Source organism: Piliocolobus tephrosceles, chromosome 5, assembly GCF_002776525.5.
Source record: "Piliocolobus tephrosceles isolate RC106 chromosome 5, ASM277652v3, whole genome shotgun sequence".
In the NCBI taxonomy this organism is placed as follows: domain Eukaryota; kingdom Metazoa; phylum Chordata; class Mammalia; order Primates; family Cercopithecidae; genus Piliocolobus; species Piliocolobus tephrosceles.
The window spans coordinates 64,633,418-64,656,830 of NC_045438.1; the positions used below are offsets into that span (position 1 = coordinate 64,633,418).

At 42.5% G+C, this 23,413-nt stretch overlaps 1 protein-coding gene across 2 annotated transcripts in view; it reads right to left on the minus strand.

Annotated features, from left to right (window-relative positions):
* The window catches only part of SOBP (sine oculis binding protein homolog), a 172,795-nt gene extending 151,587 nt beyond the window's left edge, over positions 1-21,208 (minus strand). For both annotated transcript variants that reach the window (XM_023205948.2, XM_023205947.3), the window contains exons 1-3: positions 20,598-21,208; positions 7,502-7,640; positions 4,883-5,068 (exon numbers count right to left, since the gene is read on the minus strand). In XM_023205948.2, the coding sequence (XP_023061716.1) occupies positions 4,883-5,068; positions 7,502-7,640; positions 20,598-20,693 (421 nt within the window). In that variant the 5' untranslated portion in view covers positions 20,694-21,208. The remainder of the gene's footprint in view (positions 1-4,882; positions 5,069-7,501; positions 7,641-20,597) is intronic.
* Between the last annotated feature and the right edge of the window lie 2,205 nt (positions 21,209-23,413).

Below are 23,413 nucleotides of genomic sequence, written 5' to 3' on the forward strand. Positions count from 1 at the left end.
ATTTCCCGTGAATAAATTTCATAAAGTCTAAAAAATTTAATAAAATAAAAGGTATTATTAGCATTTTCACATAGCCAGTTTACAATAATTTGAACACTAACACAGGAATCCAAAGCATACACGTGATCCTCATCTTCCCTATATGGAGAGGTGAACTTGCACGATACAGTCAACTCTAAATTATCCAAGGGCTGATTATCAAGGTGCCTTTTGCTCCTAGCCACTGTACCCTTTATTTGTTTCCCCACAGGAATGCCGCATTAGCCTACATACAGCTAGAAAACTGACAGCATATCTCAACTCAATTACCTTGAATCACAACTCTGGTAAAAGTTTTAGCAATGGAAGAGTTAAAATGATTCACTAGATGGAAGTTTTGGATAATTTGTTGACTTTAGCCATGGATAATTAAGAGTGATGGAATCCTCATTTCATTATCAAGGAAGCTGTGGTCAAGGTCAAACAGGTTGGGACTAATCCAGACAAAACATTAGTATTTTCTCAGTGAAATGCTTATATATGTGCAATAAGATTTGAATTATCAGTCATTCATTCATTTATTCAACAAATATTGTGGCAGAGTTCACCAAACACCCTGAAAACTCACTATTTTCCTGCCCTTGTACTTCCTTTCTTGAAATATTACATAGTGCACCTCAGCAAAGTCCACAGTCTGACTCTTTGAAACTCTAGTCACTTTCCTGCTATCAGGAGACTTTGGCTAATCTTACCCTAGCACAAGCAGCAAATTACACCCCGGGCCAAACCCTGCCCACTGTCTTTTTTGTAAATAAAGCTTTATTGGAACACAGCCACATCCATTTCTTTCTGTATTATCTATAGCTACCTTTCTGCTACAACAGAAGAGCTCTGCAGTTGTGATGGAGACAGTATGGTCTAAAAAGTCTAAAATACTATCTGACCCTTTACAGAAAAGGTTTGCAGACCCCTGCCCTAGAATATGACTAAATCAAAATTCAACTTTCCTATAAGTTCCTGCTTGGTAACTAAGAGAATAAGCTCCTTAAAAGTAGAGAATCTTTTTGTATCTTTGTCTTGTCATATAGAACCCTTGAGCAGGACAGAATCAAAGTCGAGAGCAGAGACAGAAAATTAAACATGTCCTTCCCTACATTTTATTTTCAACAGATGAGCGCCTTGGAATTCCATGGAAGACAGCACAAAACCAATAAAACCACTGGTGTTCAGTTACTCTGGCTTCTAATTCCTGAGAGTTCCTACATCTAAGACTTTCAAGGCTCAATTTTTGGCCTCTGTCCCTTCACATATTTATTTCCTGATCTGATGTGGAATTAGAGTTAAATAGGAGCTGTGTGCTTAAATTCCACGTGGCTGGCTCACCAGGAAACTCCAGGGCAGGTTTTTTGGCATGCCAAACTTATGTTAGCCTCAGCTATGCTAATTTCTAAAGCTGTTTGCCTTGCTCAAATAAATCTTAGAGATCAATTTGCATTTGGATGCACACCTTCTTAAGCACAATTTATTTGCATGATAACTCTAGGGCAGAAAAAAAAGAAAAAAGGTCTGGTTTTGTGTGGCAGGCACTATGCTAAGGGCTTTACATACATTTTCTTTTAGAGGTGGAGTTTCACTCTTCTTGCCCAGGCTGGAATGCAATGGCGCGATCTCGGCTCACCGCAGCCTCTGCCTCCCAGGTTCAAGCGATTCTCCTACCTCAGCCTCCCTAGTAGCTGGGATTACAGGCATGTGCCACCACACATTCATTCTACTAATTTTGTATTTTTAGTAGAAACGGGGTTTCTCCATGTTGGTTAGGCTGGTCTTGAACTCCCGATCTCAGGTGATCCACCCACTTTGGCCTCCCAAAGTGCTGGGATTACAGGCATGAGCCACCATGCCCAGCCTTACATACATTTTCTTATCTCATCTTGACAACAACCACATGAGGTAGGGCTGGGATCCCCATTCTACAGATGAGAAAACTGAAGGGAAGAGAGCTTATGTAACTTGTCCGCATTCACAGAGGTGGTATGTGACAAGGTCTAGATTTGAACCCAATCTGTCTGAATCTGAACCCCACGTAATTGTTATTTACTCATACTACCTTATTGATACCCTCATCATCATCTCCCCTCCCCTAAGCCACTGGGCATATATTCAAACATAAACTGTACATTTACAAAATTAGTTACCCTTTTTTTCCCACTTGGCCTATGTAAAACATGTCTTTGGTCCTTGGGAAATAAATATGGACCCCTCTGTATCACAAAACAATCAACCAAAGAAGAATAGGGGCATTAATAAGGCAAACTTTATATGATACACCAATTACATTAGTAATTAGTAGACAAATACAATCACAAGTGATTTTGACAGGTAAATGGATTTTAATAACATATCTAAGACCTCAATATGAAAGGACTTTTTTTTTTTTTTTTGAGACGGAGTCTCGCTCTGTCGCCCAGGCTGGAGTGCAGTGGCATGATCTCAGCTCACTGTAGCCTCCACCTCCTGGGCTCAAGCAATTCTCCTACATCAGCCTCCCGAGTAGCTGGGATTACAGGTGCCCGTCAACACGCCCGGTTAATTTTTGCAGTTTTAGTAGAGACAGGGTTTCTCCACGTTGGCCAGGCTAGTCTTGAACTCCTGACCTCTGGTGATCCACCCGCCTTGGCCTCCCAAAGTGCTGGGATTACAGGCGTGAGCCACCATGCCAGGCTGAAGGGACATTTTTACTGCTAAACTGTAGCAGACCAAAGAAAGAATGTAGCAGGAACCATGAAGGAAAATGAGAGTAACACTTAGAATACAGTGTAAGTATATCTATAACATAAGCCCAGGAACTTGTATCTACAAATTTCTTTTTTTTTTTTTTTTTTTTGAGACGGAGTCTGGTTCTGTGGCCCAGGCTGGAGTGCAGTGGCTGGATCTCAGCTCACTGCAAGCTCCGCCTCCGGGGTTTAAGCCATTCTCCTGTCTCAGCCTCCGGAGTAGCTGGGACTACAGGCGCCCGCCACCTCACCCGGCTAGTTTTTTTGTATTTTTTAGTAGAGACGGGGTTTCACCATGTTAGCCAGGATGGTCTCGATCTCCTGACCTCGTGATCCGCCCGTCTCGGCCTCCCAAAGTGCTGGGATTACAGGCTTGAGCCACCGCACCCAGCCTACAAATTTCTTTACTGTTTATGGAAGCATAACCAAATACCTATCTTCCCTAATAAAAACACAAACATTAGCTTTAGTATGTTATAATAAGTACTGCTGTTGAAACTCAGTTTTATCATTGTTCAATTCAACACACAGAAAAATAACCAGCGTTAAAATTAAACACTCTAGGATGATTCCAACATTTTACAGCGAGCCAGATACGATATTATTTAACTTCTCTGTGTGAAACATACCTATAGCCCAGCTTGCAATATCACATAACACTCAGCCCACTGCCATCTAGATCTAATACACTGCCATCTAATTTTCTGGAAATATAAAAGAATGAATTACATTTTCATACAAGCGAAAGATTTCCATTAAAAAAAGAAAAGAAACGAAAAAAGCTCTCAGAGAGGTTTCCAGGAATTAGAAAGAACTCCGTGTGGAGAAGATACATAATCTTCAGGGGTGTCCAACATTTGGGCTTCCCTGGGCCACATTAGAAGAAGAATTATCTTGTCTTGGGCCACACATAAAATGCATTAACATTAATGATAGCTGATGAGATTAAAAATTGTTTTAGGGCCCGGCATGGTGGCTCACACCTGTAATCCCAGCACTTTGGGAGGCCGAGGCGGGTGAATCACCTGAGGTCAGGAGTTCAAGACCAGCCTGGCCAACATGGTGAAACCCTGTCTCTACTAAAAATACAAAAATTAGCCAGTCGCGGTGGTGAGCGGCTGTAATCCCAGCTACTCGAGAGGCTGAGGAAGGAGAATCACTTCAACTCTGGAGGCAGAGGTTGCAGTGAGCCAAGATAGCACCACTGCACTCCAGCCTGGGCGAGAAGAGTGAAACTCCATCTCGAAAAAAAAAAAAAAATTAAATCTCAAAAAAAAACTTGTAAAATGTTTTAAGAAAGTTTATAAATTTGTGTTGGGCCACAGGTTGGACAAGCTTAATCTAGGTGGTTTCTCTAATAGATTTCGAGGAAGGCATGTTGAAGAACAAGCCTGCCACATGCCCTTTTATAAAACTATCCCTCTCCTCAGGTGACCTCAGAGGAGAGGTGGCCCTCCTTATGCACCACCCAGTTCAACCGTGGTTACTTTTTCTTTTTGTTGAGACGGAGTTTTGCTCTTGCGGCCCAGGTTGGAGTGCAATGGCGCGATCTCGGATCACTGCAACCTCTGCCTCCCAGGTTCAAGCAATCCTTCTGCCTTGGCCTCCGGAGTAGCTGGGATTACTAGCTAATCCCAAAAAACTAATTCTTTTGTATTTTTAGTAGAGACAGGGTTTCATTATGTTGGCCAGGCTGGTCTCAAACTCCTGATCTCAGGTGATCCGCCCACCTTGGCCTTCCAAAGTGCAGGGATTACAGGCCAACCATGGTTACTTTTTTCTTGCTCAACAGTCATTGTCTATATCTTATTTTTAAAAACCATTTTATGTTTTTTTCTCATTTTAAACAGATGACTTCAGAGAAAGAAAATAACATTGTTTTGTAGTCAGTGGTAGAAAAGGTTTATTGTCAGCTGAAAGTTTATAGCCTAAGTAGTAGTAGGTAAGGAAATTTTCCTAATATAACAATAATACTCTAAGTAATGCCTGTATCAACATTTCTTACCTATAAGGTAGGTCCCTAAGACAGCCTCTACCAAAGTTAACTTGGGCATTTAATAATTATTCATAAGATAGTTAAAACAACTTTCTATGAATTGTTATCACTGAAAACACCAGTAGTAACTTACCTGCTGGTGGCTTTATGAAAGGTGGTGGAATTAAAGGTACAATAATGGGCACATTGCCATGATCCTTTGACCCTGCAGGTGAGTCACTGAGTCCATTTCCAGTGGCAAGCCCTGAATAGCCTGTGTTTATATTGTATGGTGAAATAACACTGTCCTCGGGTAATTTTGGTTTTGGCAAAGAATTTTCTGCAAAAGAAAAAAATCATATTCAACATGACCAAAGAACGTAATGTAGTAGAATTAAATTTTTCCTAATTTTCTCAAGTAAAATGGCCATGAACCAAAGAAATTTTTTCTTGCAAATCTTTAAACAATGTACTAGAACTCCACAGTTCATCCAGGAACTTTTTAGTCTGGTTACCATAAATTTCCGATGGGTTCCTTTATAGTTTGTTTCACTATGATAGCTAATATTCCAGTTGAATCATGGTGATAAATTTTAGCACTGTAAAATTCCATAGAAAATTGAGAGGTGGTGGCTGGGCGAGGTGGCTCACGCCTGTAATCCCAGTACTTTGGGAGGACAAGGAGGATGGATCACCTGAGGTCAGGAGTTCAAAATCAGCCTGGCCAACATGGTGAAACCTCGTCTCTACTAAAAATACAAAAAATTAGCCAGGTATGGTGATGTGTGCCTGTAGTCCCAGCTATTCGGGAGGCTAAGGTAAGAGAATCACTTGAATCTGGGAGGCAGAGGTTGCAGTGAGCTGAGATCATGCTACTGCACTCCAGCCTGGGTGACAGAGTGAGACTCCATCTCAAAAAACAAAAACAAAACAAAACAAAACTGAGAGGTGGCCAGGCACTATGGCTCAGGCCTGTAATCCCAGCACTTCAGGAGGCCAAGGCAGGCAAATCACTCAAGGCCAGGAGTTTGAAACCAGCCTGGCCAACATGGTAAGACCCCCGTCTCTACTAAAAATACAAAAATCAGCCAGGCATGGTGGCACACGCCTGTAATGCCAGCTACTTGGGAGGTTGAGGCACAAGAATCGCTTGAACCCAGGAGGCGGAGGTTGCAGTGAACTGAGATCGCGCCACTGCACTCCAGCTTAGGTGACAGAGCAAGACTGTCTCAAAAAAAAAAAAAAAAAGAAAGAAAGAAAAGAAAATTAAGAGGCAATTAACCTTTTTTTCCATGTACAACATGATATATAGCAAACATAGCTCTCTGGCTACCAGGAGAAAGCCTAAAACATGCCCTCCAGCATTGTAACTAGGTACCACTGTATTATAAACTTGTATCATAATATAATCACATGAACCAATGAGAAAGAAGCAGGGAAGAAAACTGATGCTTCACAAAGTATTGATAATACCCTTTAAAAAATAACAAAAATTAAAATTTTAAAAACTTACAATGATATGAGCTTTGTACATCGTATCCTTGCATGTGAATCACTTAAAAAAAACAAATGAACAAAAACCTCAACCATGGTAAACAACTTTTTCCTTCTATAGCATATCCTGGCATGCTGTATGTTCCCCAGAAGCAAAGATTATTACCTAGGCCAAGTATTGTATGAGCTATTAGTTTATAGAATACAAACTTATGACTTGCATTTTTCATTTACAGTGAAATTGATGATACTATCTCTGTAGCATGATGTGTACAATTTCATAGTAAGCTTAACATAAAATTTGTCATGTACATTCAGTTCCACTTGCCTGCAGGACAGCTCAATTACATTTCCTTGCTTGGCATATATGAAGGGAAAGCTCTATCTTAAAGACTGGAAATAAAATGTTTGAACAGGTAGTTTATGCCAACAGATTTTGAATGCAACGCAAATATTGATCAAATTGCCAGTGATGATGTACAATTTGTTTTACCCACATTTTATTAAAGTTCCTTAAATGGGTTGCTTCTTCACATACTTTTCTTCTTTGACAAGCAAGCTTTCATTCCTAATTTAGGTTCATAAATTCAGTATTCATACAGACTTCCCCCATGAGATATCTGGCACTGCTACCCACTGGTAGAATCGGTGTTAATTCAGCTCTGCCAAGGCTCTGTAATTGTCACTCTTTAGCTGGGCTTTGATTAAAAAATTCTTAAAGAGTAATATAGGCTCTAATCATCTACCACTCTCTTACTCCTCTTTTTACCCTATTCAAGTGTGTGGGGGCAGGGAAAGAATGAAAACATCAAGCAAAACAAAAACAGTACTACCATTTAGATCTCCCACTGAAAAAAAAAAGGAAGGAGGATTACCAAACTAACAGTGAATCTCTCTAGCAGTCTGAAGATCTAAACCTAACATTTCACTTAACAGAAGCCCCAATCCCCAACAACTGATATCTATCAAAGGCATCAGGAAACTCTAGCTGGCAAACATTGTCCCTTCCTTTAAATCTGTATGCAGGACCATGGCACTTAGGTCGCTAGTCCCTGTCTAGTTCTCCCATAGCTGGGAGATTAAGTTGTGTCTCTTTCTGTTTTATGTTGTTCTTTTATATTTCTGCAGAATTCTGTTTATGGGAAAGCACTATTGGGGATGTATGTTTAAATCAACCATTGGCATAATCAACAAAATGAGTCCCAGAGCAACTCAATTCTGGCAGGTTGAGATAGTTAATCCTTCTTTGCATGAACAAAAGGACATTAAACGTCATTACCTTTGAGAACAGAAATGTGCTGCCGGCTCTCCCCATCTGTAGGGTAGCTCCTGAATTCAATATCTTCACCATCTTTTAATTCAACCTTATCATAGCCATACCAGCCAAGGAGTTCATTCATGGTGTTTTCTGCAAAGTTCTGAAAGAGAAGCATAGGCTACTACTTATTTCTATAATCAATAACTACTTGAAAAGAATGCATAAATTGAATTCTGCTTGTCCTCCCCATTTATTTGCTGCCCTGCCTCACTTCCCCTAGTGTGGTGTTCATTTTTCAAATCATGTTCAAAAACGATAATGTTTTTAAATCTTAGGATGATGCATTCAATTATGACAGGGCTTCAGATATTTGTAATTTAAAGATAAGATAATAAGGTACTACATGTGTTGGTTTTGCCTGTGTATAGGAAGTCATATTTTAGCATCTTGGTCTATAAAGTCTATCTCTAACATCAATACAAAAATATTGAAAGGTGAATCACAAAAACAGCTAAGAAAAGATTTTGAAAATGAAAACAACCTTTTGTGGTTCTAAAATTGCTTTCTGATTTAGGTGTTGTTTTCTTAACATAACTCTTTCGCAGATAAAGCCAAATTTCAACAAAGAGAAATTTCACAATTGTTAACAATACCATACAGAAAGCTAGATTACAATAGCTTACAACGGTCTTTCTTTTTTATTTTTTTCCTCCTGCAAGAGTTTTTTTCAAAAATCAGGCCAGGCACGGTGGCTCACGCCTGTAATCCCAGCACTTTGGAAGGCTGAGGCGGACAGATCACTTGAGATCAAGAGTTCAAGACCAGCCTGGGCAACATGGTGAAACCCCATGTCTACCAAAAAATGCCCTGGTGGCACACACTTTTAATCCCAGCTACTCGGGAGGCTGAGGCAGGAGAATCGCTTGAACCTGGGAGGCAGAGGTTGCAGTGAGCTGAGATCATACCACTGCACTCTAGCCTGGGCAACAGAGCAAGGCTCCATCTCAAAAAAAAATTAAAAAAAAAAAAAAATCAATGCATAAGTTGCTTTATAAATTTCATTAGTGACAGGTTCTTTCTCCATAAAATCAAAGGTCACTAAGATTATCTTCTCACAAGTAACATAAAAGTACCAAATAACTTTAAAGTTACTAGCCAGCCCAGATTTGGGATACTGTATGAAAACATTTTATGAACTATAAATCAATACATAAATGTAAGATAATATCACTGTTGCTGTTGTTATGAATATCATACTTTGAAAACAGTTTAAGTATAATTGGACAGATTTAATATCTTAAAGTGACTATATCTTAGTACCTTATCAAATGCTATATCTGGAAACAAGATGTAAGACTCTGTGTGTTAATGACCTTAGTGCTTCTGTGTGCCTTAAACATTCCTATCTGGCAGGGAACCACGAGCTTCCTAAGCTGAGCTAGAAAAACTATATATTCTAACCTTCTCTGTGGCTCAAAGAATCTTTTATTATCCTTCTGAGAAGCTGTCATTTCTGAATTACACTGCGATATATAATTTATATACCTGAAACAAAGCAGCAAGGCTAAGCCAGAGTGTGCACAGTCTCAACGTGTGAGTTCCATGTTTTCTTGAATTTCACGACTTTAAATTTCAGCAGGGGTTGCATAAAAAATAAAAGACATTACACTACTGACTCCACAAAAACAAACCTGGCATTTCAAACTACCCACAGAATGCTAGGTTTTTTGCTTTAGTACCCACTTAAGCTCTGAACTCCAACTGGGTCAATCTGTGATGGTACAGTGTATTAACCATTAGGAAAAACTAGCCAGATTGATTCAGTGTTACCATTCGCAAGGCCAACAGTCAGTCATATCAAGCTTCAGTGAGGCATTTATTCTCTATGATGGCTGGTAGTGTCCACATTAAATAGACATACTTTTCATGAATGCACAAAAATATGATCAATATGAATAGTAAGTTCAGCAACCTTAGGAATATCACTGAGGAGGATTGGGTTGAACGCTGCCCCACTAAATCAAAAGAGATCCCTTTAAGGAGGCGTCAGTCTCCCCAGCACCCAATTTCTTTCACTGAGATGAAAGCCTGGCTTGAGGATGACAATCCCTAGGCACACAAATAGAGGTCCTCTATCAGTGGTCTGGCAGCAGAAATCTCCAAGGATGAGGCTTATACTTTTCATCAAAAAACCAATTCCCAACAGCACTAAAAGCCAAATGCAAGCCATCCGATTGGTCTGTGTGCCATTTGCCCCAATCTCTAAGAAAATTGTGCCAAGACGGAATATCTTTTGCATATATCCTAGTGACTATATCCAGTTTTATAGACCGGTCATCTATGGGTGCCACTTTCTCCTGTTTCTGTCTAGCCTCTGAAGTCACACAAAGGCTGTGAATGCATAATTCATGGAGCAACCCCCTAGCCAAGGATATAGATTTGTTTTAGTCCAGCTGCAAAGCCATTCAGCCTTTCAGAACCAGTTCCAGGAATGGGATCCAGAAGTTTTAGACATCTGGGTAAAAACTGAAACCTCAGCTGGAATATTAACACCAAATTCACATTATTTGAGCATCAAAACTGCATCAGCCGGGCGTGGTGGCTCAAGGCTGTAATCCCAGCACTTTGGGAGGCTGAGACGGGCGGATCACGAGGTCAGGAGATCGAGACCATCCTGGCTAACACAGTGAAACCCCGTCTCTACTAAAAAAAAATACAAAAAAACTAGCCAGGCGAGGTGGCGGGCGCCTGTAGTCCCAGCTACTTGGGAGGCTGAGGCAGGAGAATGGCGTAAACCCAGGAGGCGGAGCTTGCAGTGAGCTGAGATCCGGCCACTGCACTCCAGCCTGGGCGACAGAGTGAGACTCCGTCTCAACAACAACAACAAAAATAAATAAATAAATAAATAAAACTGCATCAGTTTAGTTTATGGTTTGTGCTGAAAAGTCAGAGGCTTCATGGAACAATCAATATGAACTTGATCTATTCCATGATTTTCAAGTTACTATAAATGTCAGGGTAAATAAACTCTAAAACATTCCCTTTATTGTCATGGAAAATAAAAATAAACACCTTAATGTTTTGATATACTGCTACAAAAGCAGAAAACAAAGGTTTATATAACTTCAAGCCATAAATCTCAAAGCTTTCACGAAAGGGGCAAGATGAAAGAGAAAATGATCACCAAAGTTTTTTGTAGTACGGTTACAAGAAATGACTATTACTTCTCTTGTATACACTATTGTATGAAGAAGTCAAAGGACTCCAAGGAATCAAAAATTTTTAATTTTAAATTTCAAGGTGAAGTTTGATGCTAGATGTCATAGTTCATTATGGTGCTAAACCAAAGTAAATAAAATACATGTTTAACATTATCATCCAAGAAACATATTCGTTTTCCTTTTCCTTTTTTTTTTTTTTTTTTTTAGACAATGTCTCACTCTGTGGGCCAAACTGGAGCGCAGTGGCATAATCCTGGTTCACTGCAACCTCCACCTCCTGGGCTCAAGTGCCTCAGCCTCCCAAGTAGGTGAGAGTACAGGCGCGAGCCACCATGCCCGGCTAATTTTTCTATTTTTGTAGAGACAGGGTTCACCATGTTGGCCAGGCTGGTCTCAAACTCCTGACCTCAAGTGATCCACCTGCTTCAGCCTCCCAAAGTGCTGGGATTACAGGTGTGAGCTACTGTGCCTGAAGAAACAATATGTTCTGAGACATGAATTTAATGTTTATGACCTACAAAGATTTTCAAGTCTTTCTAGCAGAGAATTACAACAGTTACTTTTCAGCATTATTTTTGTCTTATTATCCCTTAAAAAGGAATTTCCTATTTAAAAAGTTATTCACTTCCTAAGTTTCTTTTATATATACATACATATATGAAAAATAATAAAGGTAATAGTTAAAATGCAGAGAGATTTTTGAGATAAGGATGTTCAGTAATAAAACAAGCCACTGAACTAAGGCAGGTTATGAAATCTGCCTCCCCCAAAATCTTTACCCAGCATTTCTCCTGGAGACCTAGGGCAGGAAATGAAGTAGAGTCTCTTGTTAAGAGTCCCTCCCAGTTTTAGGATTCTGTAAAATCAAAGAACTTCTACTTATATAAGAAATAAAAGAAAAAAAAACCTTTTGCAAAGAAATTTCATAATTACAGTGATCATACCTCATGAATTTTACTGAGTCACTATTTCAAATATTTTATCATTGCTCCCATAAATCATCAAAATGTGCCAGAGATTTCAGTTATTTTGGCATTTGAACTACATTTTGCAGACTGCTTCTTGACCTTGGAAGTGACACAAAAATAATCTCTCAAACCATGTGGTCCAATTTGGATTTGGAAAATAGGTCACTGTAATTATAATAATGTCTAATAGTCTTATAGCACTTTACAGTGTTTCTATATCTTTTAATTCTCCTGATCTTTTCAATAACCCTATGTGTTAGGTATTTGATTTCCACAATAAACTTTTGGTGAACCTATATGACATCCTCTTTTTACGACAGAAAATTAGAGCATCAAGAAGGTAAAAGACAGGCATGAGAGATCTAGTAAAGTCAAAACTAAAATACGTATTTTCTAATTCTTAAGCCAAGTCTCTCTCTATTATAAATTCTGTACCTCCCAATGTGTCCGCAATTCCAAAGAAGCTACCTCCCGGACCAATCGAAGAGCTGCAAAGATATCACGCAAGAGGATGTCAATATCATATATAAAGAGATTTCTAAATAGGGCATATCTACTTACGTTGAGACTTTGCTTGCTTTTGGATGTGATCATTAACCTCTACTTTCCTTAACAGGGGTGCTCAAGATTCACAATTAAAATGGAATCTCCTCATTTTACAATGTTTTGATAGTACATCTAACTCTAACTGCTTTGTACTTCTAATACCTAATTTCTCTGCCTCTTTCCTTCCCTCTCCAATTCTCCTCTCTCACCTACAGGGGTTCATAAGGAAAAAAGACAATCCTAACATTTAGTCTGAAAGCATGATCTCTTCTGATAATTAAAATAAAAACAAAAACAAAAAGGTCACAGAAAGACAGGTGGAAAGGAAATTTTACTATTTCTATACTCCTCCTGAGTTCTTCCTATACCAGCAAAATCATTTTTGTTGGATCTTAACTGCCAGGATATTCATCAAACACCTTCCTTATTCAACTGGAAGTACTGTACAAATGTCAAAGTTCAGCCTACGTGATTTTTTTTCCTTTCTGAGGAGCTGTGAATGACATTACGTGATTTTTGATTGAACATTTTACCAGGTAAATAATAAAGAGTTGACTTCAAAACACTTTGAAAATAACAGTAATTACAAATTCTCAAAATACCTCTGAAATACAAGTACTTCAAAATCTTCAAAAAGAACTGGTGATTTTATTTATTTTGAAAACAACAAGTAGATTTTAAAACATAGATACTGATTTTTTCATACCAGGCCTTGCAAAACTGAATGTCAATGTGCTTTCAAATTTGTATTCTACCCAAGACAGCAGGAAGTATTCAAAGAGGCCCCAGTCACTCACCCAATGAGGGGCAAGTCATGCCCTTCCCCTTCCCATAACTATAATTCCCATTTTCACTGCAAGTCCCAGTTCCAGTAAAATATGTCATCTATTTCAAATTCAATGTAAGTTACCTGAGGGCAGGAACCTTTAATTTCATTTTATACCTCACCTAACATAATGCTTAGCACTTAATCCAGTCACAAATATTTATTTAAATGCATAGTTACAGACAAACGATCAAATAAAACTCAGGAAAACCTGATTTTAAAAATAACTATGTAAAAGCTTAAAAATTATAATATGTAGTATTAGTAAGCATTCTCATGCTATTGAGAATTTAAATTGCTACAACTGTAAGGAAGAGTAATTTGACTCTATGCATTAAAAGCCTTAAAATTGTACATACCCTTTGACTTAGCAATTCTACTTCTAGGGACTGTTGAAACTATCCTAGGAAAACAGCCATGGGAATATGCATGTTTCAGGAATGTTTATCTCAGTGTTGTTTTCTTAGAAACAAACTAAATGCCAAACAATAGGAATCCTAGTTAAATAAATTATAGTTTGGGCATATAATGGAATACTATTTTGCCACTAAAATATATACTGTAGATAAATTTTTATTGCCACGAAAAGCTATTAACAGTATATTAAGTTTTAAAAGGAAGGTTAGTACAGTATGAGTTTTTTTTTATAAAAACTATATATCATATACAGAGAAAGGACATGAAAAGACATAAATCAAAATGTTGACAGTAATTGTGTCTGGGTGGGAAAATTACAGGCTTTGTTTTTCTTTTTGCTTATTTCTATTGCCTACTCTACTATTTTTGTCATGTCTATGTATTATTTTCATAAAAATAAAAAACTAGTTTTAATTAAAAATTAACATATAGTCTCAGTCACAGACAACTACATCAGCTATAGTCACAGTCCTAATGACAACAAAAAGGATTTGTTGGTTACATTACTTAACTTCAAAACATTCTGACACCCATTATCCAAGAAAGTGGAGCACATGAGAAACGCTTTCAAAGGAAAAAGAAACTCCAATTCCAAACAATTTCGAAAGCATGGGGGAAAAAATGCTACTACCTCTGCTAGTTAAGGTTATGAATAGTGGAATGATGGTTATTTCTGGAAAACAGTTTATCTCCCTTTCCATCTCCATATGCTCTGACTTACTTCTGGGGTAGATATCTATTAAGCATCATTGGACTCATTAATAGAGATAAAGAAAGGGAATCTGCAGAAGACAGGCAGAAGCCTTGTTCAAGTTCCAGAGTGAAGCAGGAACTGAACCCGATTAGAAGTCAGTTTCTAGCTCTATTCTCAGGCCTGGCCCAGGGCTGAGTCTGAGCTGTCTTTCTTAACACAGACCCAGTGGATCAGTTCTATTTTATGGTTTTGCCAAGAAAAAGGTCATGCCATAAAATTTAAATAGTGCAAAAGAAATATCTGAAGAGCCCTTTGCAGATTACAAAGTACTTCCTCATTTATGATCCCACTGGATCTGATGGTGTAGTTAGGATGAGCCACTCCCCACAGATGACCCACTAGAGGGTCATCAATGTGCATGAAACAGCAAGGGTGGCCAGATTCCCACTCTCAGTGCAGACTTTACATACTGAACCCTGCTGTTTTTACCTGAACTACAGCTTTCAAGCTTGAAATTCTTTGAAGATAGTTCCTATGCTCCATTTTGGTTCATTCTGCAGAATTGTTCTTTGCCACAACACAATGATTTTAATGCAGAGGACACATCATTAACACTAATACCCAACTCTGGCCTGGAACAGGCTGGAAAAGAAAGCCTTACTCTCTTATTGATATATCCTAAATTGGATGGCTATATAATTGGCATATGAAACCAAAATCATGTGGTTCTGCATATAAAATGTATAGTGTTTTATTGTCTCGTCGTGATACAGAGCAGACAATCATGTCCCCACATTTTAATCTGCTGCCAGGACATCAAATGTCCTAAAAGGGTCAAACAAATGCTGTGAAATTGTGAATACCAGCCCTCAGGCTAACACTGTGGCAGGCATGGCAGGTGTACAGCTGTGTGCAGCTGTGTCCTTTCACAGCTGCAGAACTGCCTTTAAAAATCACCAAGACTTGTTACATTGTTTTCCTGTCTGTGCCAAAGTCACTAGCCTTAATGCAGCACAGAGTTCCACAGGCCTTTGGTTATATAAGAGATACTAACACCCATTGGTCCACAGATCCTAAAATATACATTCAGCAAATCTCACTCACCACATGCTTTCAGGTCTGTTTACATGCGTCAATGGGCACTATCAAAAACAAAGTCTTCTGTGTTTTTTTCCTTCCTCTTTTAACTTGTAATATCCCCTCTCTTTTAGGAACATAGTCAATAATCTTATCAGCTTGATAGTACAAGTGTGGCTAAATTCACATTCCACAAGAGGAAGTTTTAGACTTTAAGGATTTTGATGATATACCTTCTACTACTTCTAATAATTTTGTTAAGTATAAAGACTCAGTAAATAAAAGAGAATTTTATATAAGATATAAAAAGTTTGGTTACCCTAACAAGAGACTACCTTTTCCTAGAACTCTCCCTTTTAGAGAACCACTGTGCTCGCTAATATTTGCCCTTTTTTGAGGCCCTGTTTTTTACTTTCCTTTAAAAATTCTGTTACCTCTTGGTTTCTGTAAGTCTGTCTTTCACACAAGGAGAGTAGGGCTTGGCTTCTCAGAGCAGTGCTTGGCAAGCACAGAGGCAGGAAACGCAGAAGGGAATGAGTCTGTCAGACTCATTTTCTTCTAGTTCAAATGTTTATTTCAGATTCAAGAGGAAGTGGAGTGGTTCCTTTCCATTTCCTCGTCTCTGGAACCTGCGAGTTGTATAAGTAAGTTTAGAGAATGATGCTCTACTGTACATCACACCAGATCATGGCTGGAGAAAGAGGCTCTTCCCAGAAAAACCCCGGTTTGAACAGACCATAATATATAACCCTCCAAGCTCTCACAGGACAATCTTTTACGGGTTTAGCTTGAAGTCTTTGGCAGAACAAGTGAGGAAAAGGCTGAAGGCTCAGGAACATCTTATACCTGCTCCCAAGAGGCCAGGGCTATATGCCCACTAACATTAGTCCCCATCCCTGCCACGTGGCACACCTGAGGCCACTGCTTAAAGCAGGAATCTAACATAATTTGTGAATGCCACAGTGGGATCTGGGGTCCTAAGTCCACTTTCTAAGTTCCTGAGAATTATGCTTCTGACACCAGGAGAGTTTCAACAGCAAAACTTAAAATATACCTGTTTTAATAATGAGCCAATTTCAAACTTAAACATGCTGACTTTTCCAATCCACACTCTGATTTCTCTCTCTCTCTTAAAATCAAGCTATTTATCTCACCAGCTCGGCTCTGCAACTTGCTTTATTGTCTATGCAATTGACACAGGTTATTTTTAATGCCAAATTGAGACCATCAGAAAACAAACTAGAAAATCTTGTGGTAAGTTTACTACTAAACTCTAACAGATGTGCCTGACTCAAATTGTAGGCATCAGGACTGAAGCGTAATTTTAGGTACAAATTACTTACTGAGAATATTTATAGACAGAAAACTTCTTCAGCAAAGAAGCATCTCTGACATTTAACACAGATTCTCCTGTAGTTTAGCAATTGATAAAGAAGTTAAACATTGTAAGTTAATTAATTATGGTTTGTTTAGGAAAGTTTCCAGCACAGAATGCTTGATCTAATCATGCTGGTTTTGTCAAAGAATTTTAAAAGACAAAAATTGGACTCATAATCTCTACTCATAGTTTGGATATTTTGAGTTGTATTGTTGTTTGGTAGCTACTGATCACAAAAGATCTATGTGCACAAAACACATATCCTTAAGTGCAACAATATTTACCTTATATATACATTTACGCTTACACATCCACTAGTAGAAGTTAGTTTCTATATTATATCTACTATGTTCTGGATGAACTCCTGAAACTAACTAACCTTCCCATATGTCAGAATTCCCTCCTGACATTCATTTATTATGACACATGTGAGCTAACAGTATACCTGAGACATATTACATTAGATACAATCACGATATTCACTTTAGAAACATATACACTGTATTGCTGTCTGATTTTTAAAAACTCTCTCTACTAGCCACTAATTAAATAAGGCATACTAATTGTAAGTACATTCGTACAACCAATCTTTTTAATCAGGAAAAACCAGGATAAGGGAAGAAGAAAAGGAAAGATAAAGAAACACTGTAAAGGTCATAGTGAGAGAAACATTTCTACTTGAAGATATTTTCAGGGAGTACACTACAAGCAAGCTATGCCATGTCATGTACTTTTCATACACAAAATTCTATTGTATCAAATTTAAATTTGTTACAACTGCCATGTACATTAAACCAGTGATAACGAAAATGTAACTCAATATCTGATCTAGTGAAACAGCAACCAGCATTAGCTCTCAGCCACATGAAGACACTCTTCAATGCCATTACTGGTGTCAGCTAAACCTCGACCAGTTTGTCTTCTCCAGCCATTTGAAAATAAATATTTGACTATCTCAATTAGGAAATCTTGAAGGAAGTCTCTATGATGAGGCAAGTTTGTTGCTCATTCTCAGTGCCCTGCATTTGCTGTACTTAAAATAGACACTCGTACCAATGTCCTTTCTATTACGCGAAGGGGGAAAAAAAATCACATACACACCAGTCCTTTTTCTTTCAGCTCACAGAGAAGCAACTCAATCCAACCAGTGTTGAAACCTGAGTAGGTCACTGTACACCACGATAAAATTCCCTAATCCCTGAGCCAAATCTCCCTAAGGAGGGCCTCCTCCTGATCCTCCACTTCCCAGGCTGACTTTTCCATTTGCTCTCTCCTCTTTCCCCCTTTCATTTCCCCTACCTTCAAGCCTTGATATGTGATCCGAGGTGGGGGCTCAGGTTTCCGTTTTTACAGCTTAGGCCACGCTAGCTATATACATTCCTTTCTTTCTGCCGGGCAGTGATTACTTACCAGGGCTTAGTTTACACTGGTCCAGATGAAAGCCGTTCAGATGAAGGCAAACACAGCCAGGCAGCTCCAGCGGCACGGATATGAAGCTGCACAAGGCCACATTGTGTTCTCGGTGACATTTTGTTGCACACAACTATATACAGGGCAACCAACTTGTTATGTTACTCTACACTTAGGTTCGGGGAGCTACAGGAGTAATAGTATCATGATGTTTGGGGAGGGGTTTTGTTGATGTGATTATTAATATTAAAAACAGAAAGATATTAAGGAGTTCAAAATAACCCTTCCACCTTTTAACTTTGAGAAACCACTTTTTAAGCGACGACTTTTGGTGCTGTTATATTAGAAGAATGCACCTAAACAATTCCACTAGATCTCGGGCATGGTATACTTGAACGTGACTAAAAATTTTGGTTAGGGGTATTTTACTTTGGTCCAAAGCAGAGAGAAAATACTGATCCTACAGACAATTGAATTATTTGCTGTGTAAAACTTCTTATTTAATACTACTCTGGATTGAAAGGGTGAGGATTAAAACTTCAAATAGTAGGTGGTGATTTGGAAGGAAAATAACATTTTAAAAAGAGGAAATTCTGTGCACCAAGGTTAATTTCATACTTAGTCCTGCAGCATCGGCTAAAAATTGTGTAATTTTTCCCCTTCACACAATGTTGTTTTTGTTTCTTCCTCACCAGTTCAGACAAACATCTGTTATACTGTAGAAGGACAACTATCTCCCAAACCACGGAGTGCGCCTGCAGCCAAAATCAACAACGAGAGCCCCAAGCATCGAGCACAGTCAGCCTTTATATCCAGCCGGGATAACATTTCACATGTTTTGATTAAAATTAGCTAATTTGTAATTCTAGAACCTACGAAACTTAAAAGCTGCCATCCATATACATCACATTAGGCAGTGTTTTAAAGGGCCAGAGCTCGTTGCGATTTCCTAGTGGCTTTCACCTCTCTCCCCTTTCCCCACCCCCAACCTAAAATGAAATGCAAAAGTAATCTGGAAATGCAGGACAGGAGGCAAGGGTAAGTGAAGAAGGATGGTTATAATGGACTGTTTAAATTTTGTTCCTATCAAAAAACAACAACTTCTACTGGTCTTAAAAATATATACAACTGTCCATCATTGAAATCAACGGTGGTTTCCATCATAAGAAATGGTATTGATTTTCAAGGCAAATCTCCCGTAACTCTCCGTTGGACTCATGCTGCACCTCTAGCTTCCACGTACTAAGTTCCTTAACCAGTAATAAAACCCATAATTCTGATATTTAGGTTGCTTCTGACATTTCCGAGAGGAAAATAAAGCTAAGCATATGCACCTAGGTACACAAACATATATGATATATATCCCTGTGTCCCCTGCTAAGCGTGAGCTATGATAGAAAATGCTTGTTCTAATGAAGAATGCGTCAAAGCTCAATAAATTTGACTTACTTGCATACCATTTTCATCCAGTTTGTCTTTTAAATACAAACTGAACCAAAACTGGCCAAGTAGTAGTATTTAGCCACCTGGTAGTATTAAGGATTTCATGCAGAAGATGGGGAACACCAAGAAGACCGCAAAATGCAAACCTGCTACTTTTTGATGGCTCGCAGAAAAATAAATTGTTTTAAATCAATAGAGACTCGTGAAATCAACACAGAATAAAACCCTAGCCCAGGCAAAAGCCGCAACTTCATGGAAAATAAGGGGCTGGGGGGCAACAAGAGGGTCCGGAGCCAAGCAGTGCTCTTGTGCAATCGCTCTAACGCGAACAGCTGGAGCGCCAGGCTACTGCGCTCTCCACCTCTGGTGCACCGCTGGCCTGGCGGGGAGCCCGGCCTTGCCGAGAGGACTCCGGGCCGGCCTTCGCGAACAATGGGCAGGCGCCCTGCAAAGGCCGCCCTCAGACAGCTGTCCTCCAGCGGGGCTGGCCGGGGTCTGCTTCGCTGGGAAGTGAGGCAGGCAGAGGCGAGCGAGAGGCGGAGGCTGCCAGTGGAGAGGAGCGGGCGGGGGCGGGCGAGGCGAGCGGTCAAGACCGTGCCCAGACCCGCGCCTCTCGGGCCGCAGCTCGCCGGGCACTGACGGGCTCTTCACGCCGTCGCAGCTGGTTGGTTGGGGGGAAGCGGGATTGAGGAGCAGGAGGGTGAGCTGGGGGAGAGGGGTGGAATAGAGCTCTCTCCGGGGTGCCCCGGCCAGGTGGCTCCTAACTTTGGAGGGAACCTGAGAATGATTCCGAAAAAGGGGGGCAGAAACTGCACCGTCCACTGGGAAAGCCTCTTCCCCTGCCCACCGCCGCTCGGGTACCCGGTGTCCTCGCTCTGAAACGCACCCGTGCCAACCTGGGGTTCCTAAGGTTAAATAGTATGTGGTCCCCCCTCATCAAATCTGAGGTTGGCAACAATTTCGGGGATGCAGCCCGCGAGTTGGCCTCTGCTTTACACCTGGAGGCGCGGAGCCGTTCTGGGCATCCTACAAAAACTGACAAGCGCGCCCCGGTACCCCCCAGATCCATACCACGGCCCACGGGGAGCGGGCGCAAGAAAGAGCTCAGTCTCCCTGGCCCCCGAGATCCAAAAATACCTTCATCTCCTCATTGATCTCCCTTTTCACTGGGTGAGCCGGCTTCCTGCTCCGTTTATTTTCCGGAGGTCTCCCTTCTTTCTCCATTTCTGCCATGTTTTTGTGTCTGGTTTCTGTGGAGATGAAATGGCTGCTGCCGCCGCCGGCGGTGGTGGTGGTGGCGGCGGCGGCGGCGGCGGTGGAGGTGGTGCTGATGGTGGCGAGGCTGGCGGAGGTAGCGGTGCTGGCGGGGCCGGGCCGGGCCGCGAAGGGGGAGGGCGGGCGGGCGCCGAGAAGCGGGGTCTCTTCTAGCGGCGGAGGACGTCAGTGGCTGTCACGGGGAAGGGTAGTTCGAAGAGTCTCGGGGATGCCGCCGCCGCCGCTCCGGCTCCTGCTGCCGCCGCCGCCGCCGCCGCAGCCAACGCCGCCGCTGCTGCCGCTGCCCCTGCCGCCCTCGCTGCCGCTGCCGCTCCCGCCGCCGCCGCCGCCGGGCCGCATCCTCGGGGCCCCGTGGAGTCGTCAGCCATCTTCCGTCGCTCTGTCCGTCCGCATGGGCGCGGGGAGCGAGGGCCGGCGCGGAGAGCGGCCCCGGGCGTGCGTGCGCGGCTGTGTGTGAGCCCGGGAGAGCGCGCCAGCCCCGGCGCCCAGCGCCTCCCGCGAGCCGAGCCGGGGGCGGGCCGGGGGCTGGCGCGGGAGGAGGGGAGGGAGCGCGGCCGGGAGGGGGTCGGAGGGAGGGGAAAGGTGGGGGGGCGAGGACAGCCCCCCGGCTCTGGAGCGGGCGTGGCTTCCACCGTCACTGGATACGCGGATGCTGCGCGGCTTCGGGGGCTGCTCGCGGCCTCCTGTTCATCCGCGGCGGGCACGGGCGGCTCGCGGCGCCCCCCGCGGCCGCTAACTCCCAGCCGCGCGCCGGGGGCGCCGGCGCCCGCTCCGAACCCAGCCCTACGCCTCAACTCCGCGACGTGGGCTGGGTTGCGTGTGGAGTTGGTTTTTCAGCCCGTCCTAGGAGCCGCTGAGGAAGAATGAATGGGGGTGAAGCGAGGAGGTTGAGCGGTGGGAGGGCGCGAGACCTGAGGTCGCCTGGCTAGAGGGCCGCCGTCCCCCGGGGAGGGTTGACTGAGCCTGCCGCCTCGAGGGTGTAGCGCTGGGGTCTCGGGGGAAGGAAACCACAGCCCCGACGCGCTTCCCCCCACTGAGCTGCCAGGATAGAGTTTCCCCCTCCAGGGGCCACCGCAGAGTGCGCGGAGGCTAGAGACCCCTTGGAGAGGTCCCCGCGCCCGACCCGGCCGGTCCTCCACGCGGCACTGCCTTGGACTGCGCTGGCAATGAAGCTTTTGCCTCTCAAAGAACCACTTAGAAGTAGGACATCTCGGCCTTCAGCCCCTTGATTTCTTTTTACCCTTGTTTCTTCTCTCTTTATCTTTCTCACTTATGCCCTGCTTCAAAGCAACAGCTTTACGCGTGACCCCGCCTGCACCCTTATCTGGCTGCCCTGGGTTTCGCCCAAAAGGTTGGGCTGAGTGGGAGCTTCTGGGAGCGCACGGTCCCGCGTAGGGTCCCGCTCACCCGGAGTCCGGGCGCCCTCGCCACGCCCCGGTGGGATCCTCCCCTCCCCGCCCGGTTGCACTTTCTCCTCCCGACTTCCAAGCTAGCGCCTGCCCTCCATTGAGCGGTGCTCGCTCCCTCTGCACTCACACGTCCCCTCTTTGGCCCTCTCCTGCCACGCCTGGGGCCGAGGTCTGATTGAGTCTGCCCCTGTCCCTGGGTTGAGGCATTGGGGATGACGGTTGGATGATGTTTCGGGGAGACGCGCGGCTCTGAGCGCTCCCACACGCTGCAGAGGACAAATTGACGTTGCCAGCTTCTCTTTCCCGCGCCGCGACACTTCATAATTACCTGACACAATGCGATATGGGGGGTGTCCATTGTTCCACTGCGTGTTACCGTGGAGTGTTCGTTATGACAGTGGTGGAACTTAAAATTATACAATTTTTTTTAAGTTCCTAAAAGAATGAATTCTGTGTGGGGATATGAGTAAGCTTTCCATTAAATCTCAGTTTGGCCTGTCAAACAAGGCTCATTCTGGGTATTACAAAGCCTAATTTGCATTTTAGCACTGTTTCGTAAACGTCAAATTAGAGATATCTGGGCGTGTACGCAGGAGAGCTGAGTACCTCCACGTTGCCTATTTTGCATTTTAGCATCATTTTGTTTTTCATAAAGGCCAACTTAAAAACATCTGGGAGTGCACCCAGGAGGGCTGAGTACCTCCTCCCTCCTGATTTCTTCTCTTCACCGTCCGGCGGAAGCGAGAGGAAGCTGCACCATGCTCCGCGTGGCTGCCTGGATCCTGGGCAAGCCAGGAGGCCAGAGCGAGCCAGGCTTTGCGCCTGCAAGGGGTCCGCACGAGAAACACTTGCGCCGAGGAAAAGTTAAAATTCCTGGGACAACGAAGAGTCAAGAGAGGAGGACTGATGAGGTTTTAGGGAGAGCCTTGCAGTACAGGCGTCCTGTATTTGCGATGTTCCTAGTAGCCTCTGAGAACTTATCCAGGTACACTCAGGTCGTGAGCCGCGAGTCCTCTGGCCAAGTCTCAAACCCCGCAGCAGCCCACAGCGCACCTACGACGACCCAATAACGCGGAGAGGAGCCTAAGACTGTCGCAGCAACATTCCCCCCGCTCCTGGAATGATAGTGCAACGTTCGCCAGTGTGTGAGTGGGTGTATTTTGCAGTGGGGAGTATCTCCCTAATGCTCTTGCTGGGAGGGGGAAAGGAAGAGAGAGCCTTTTGGTTTTTTAAATCTGAATTTCATCCAAAACATCTGATAAATAATAT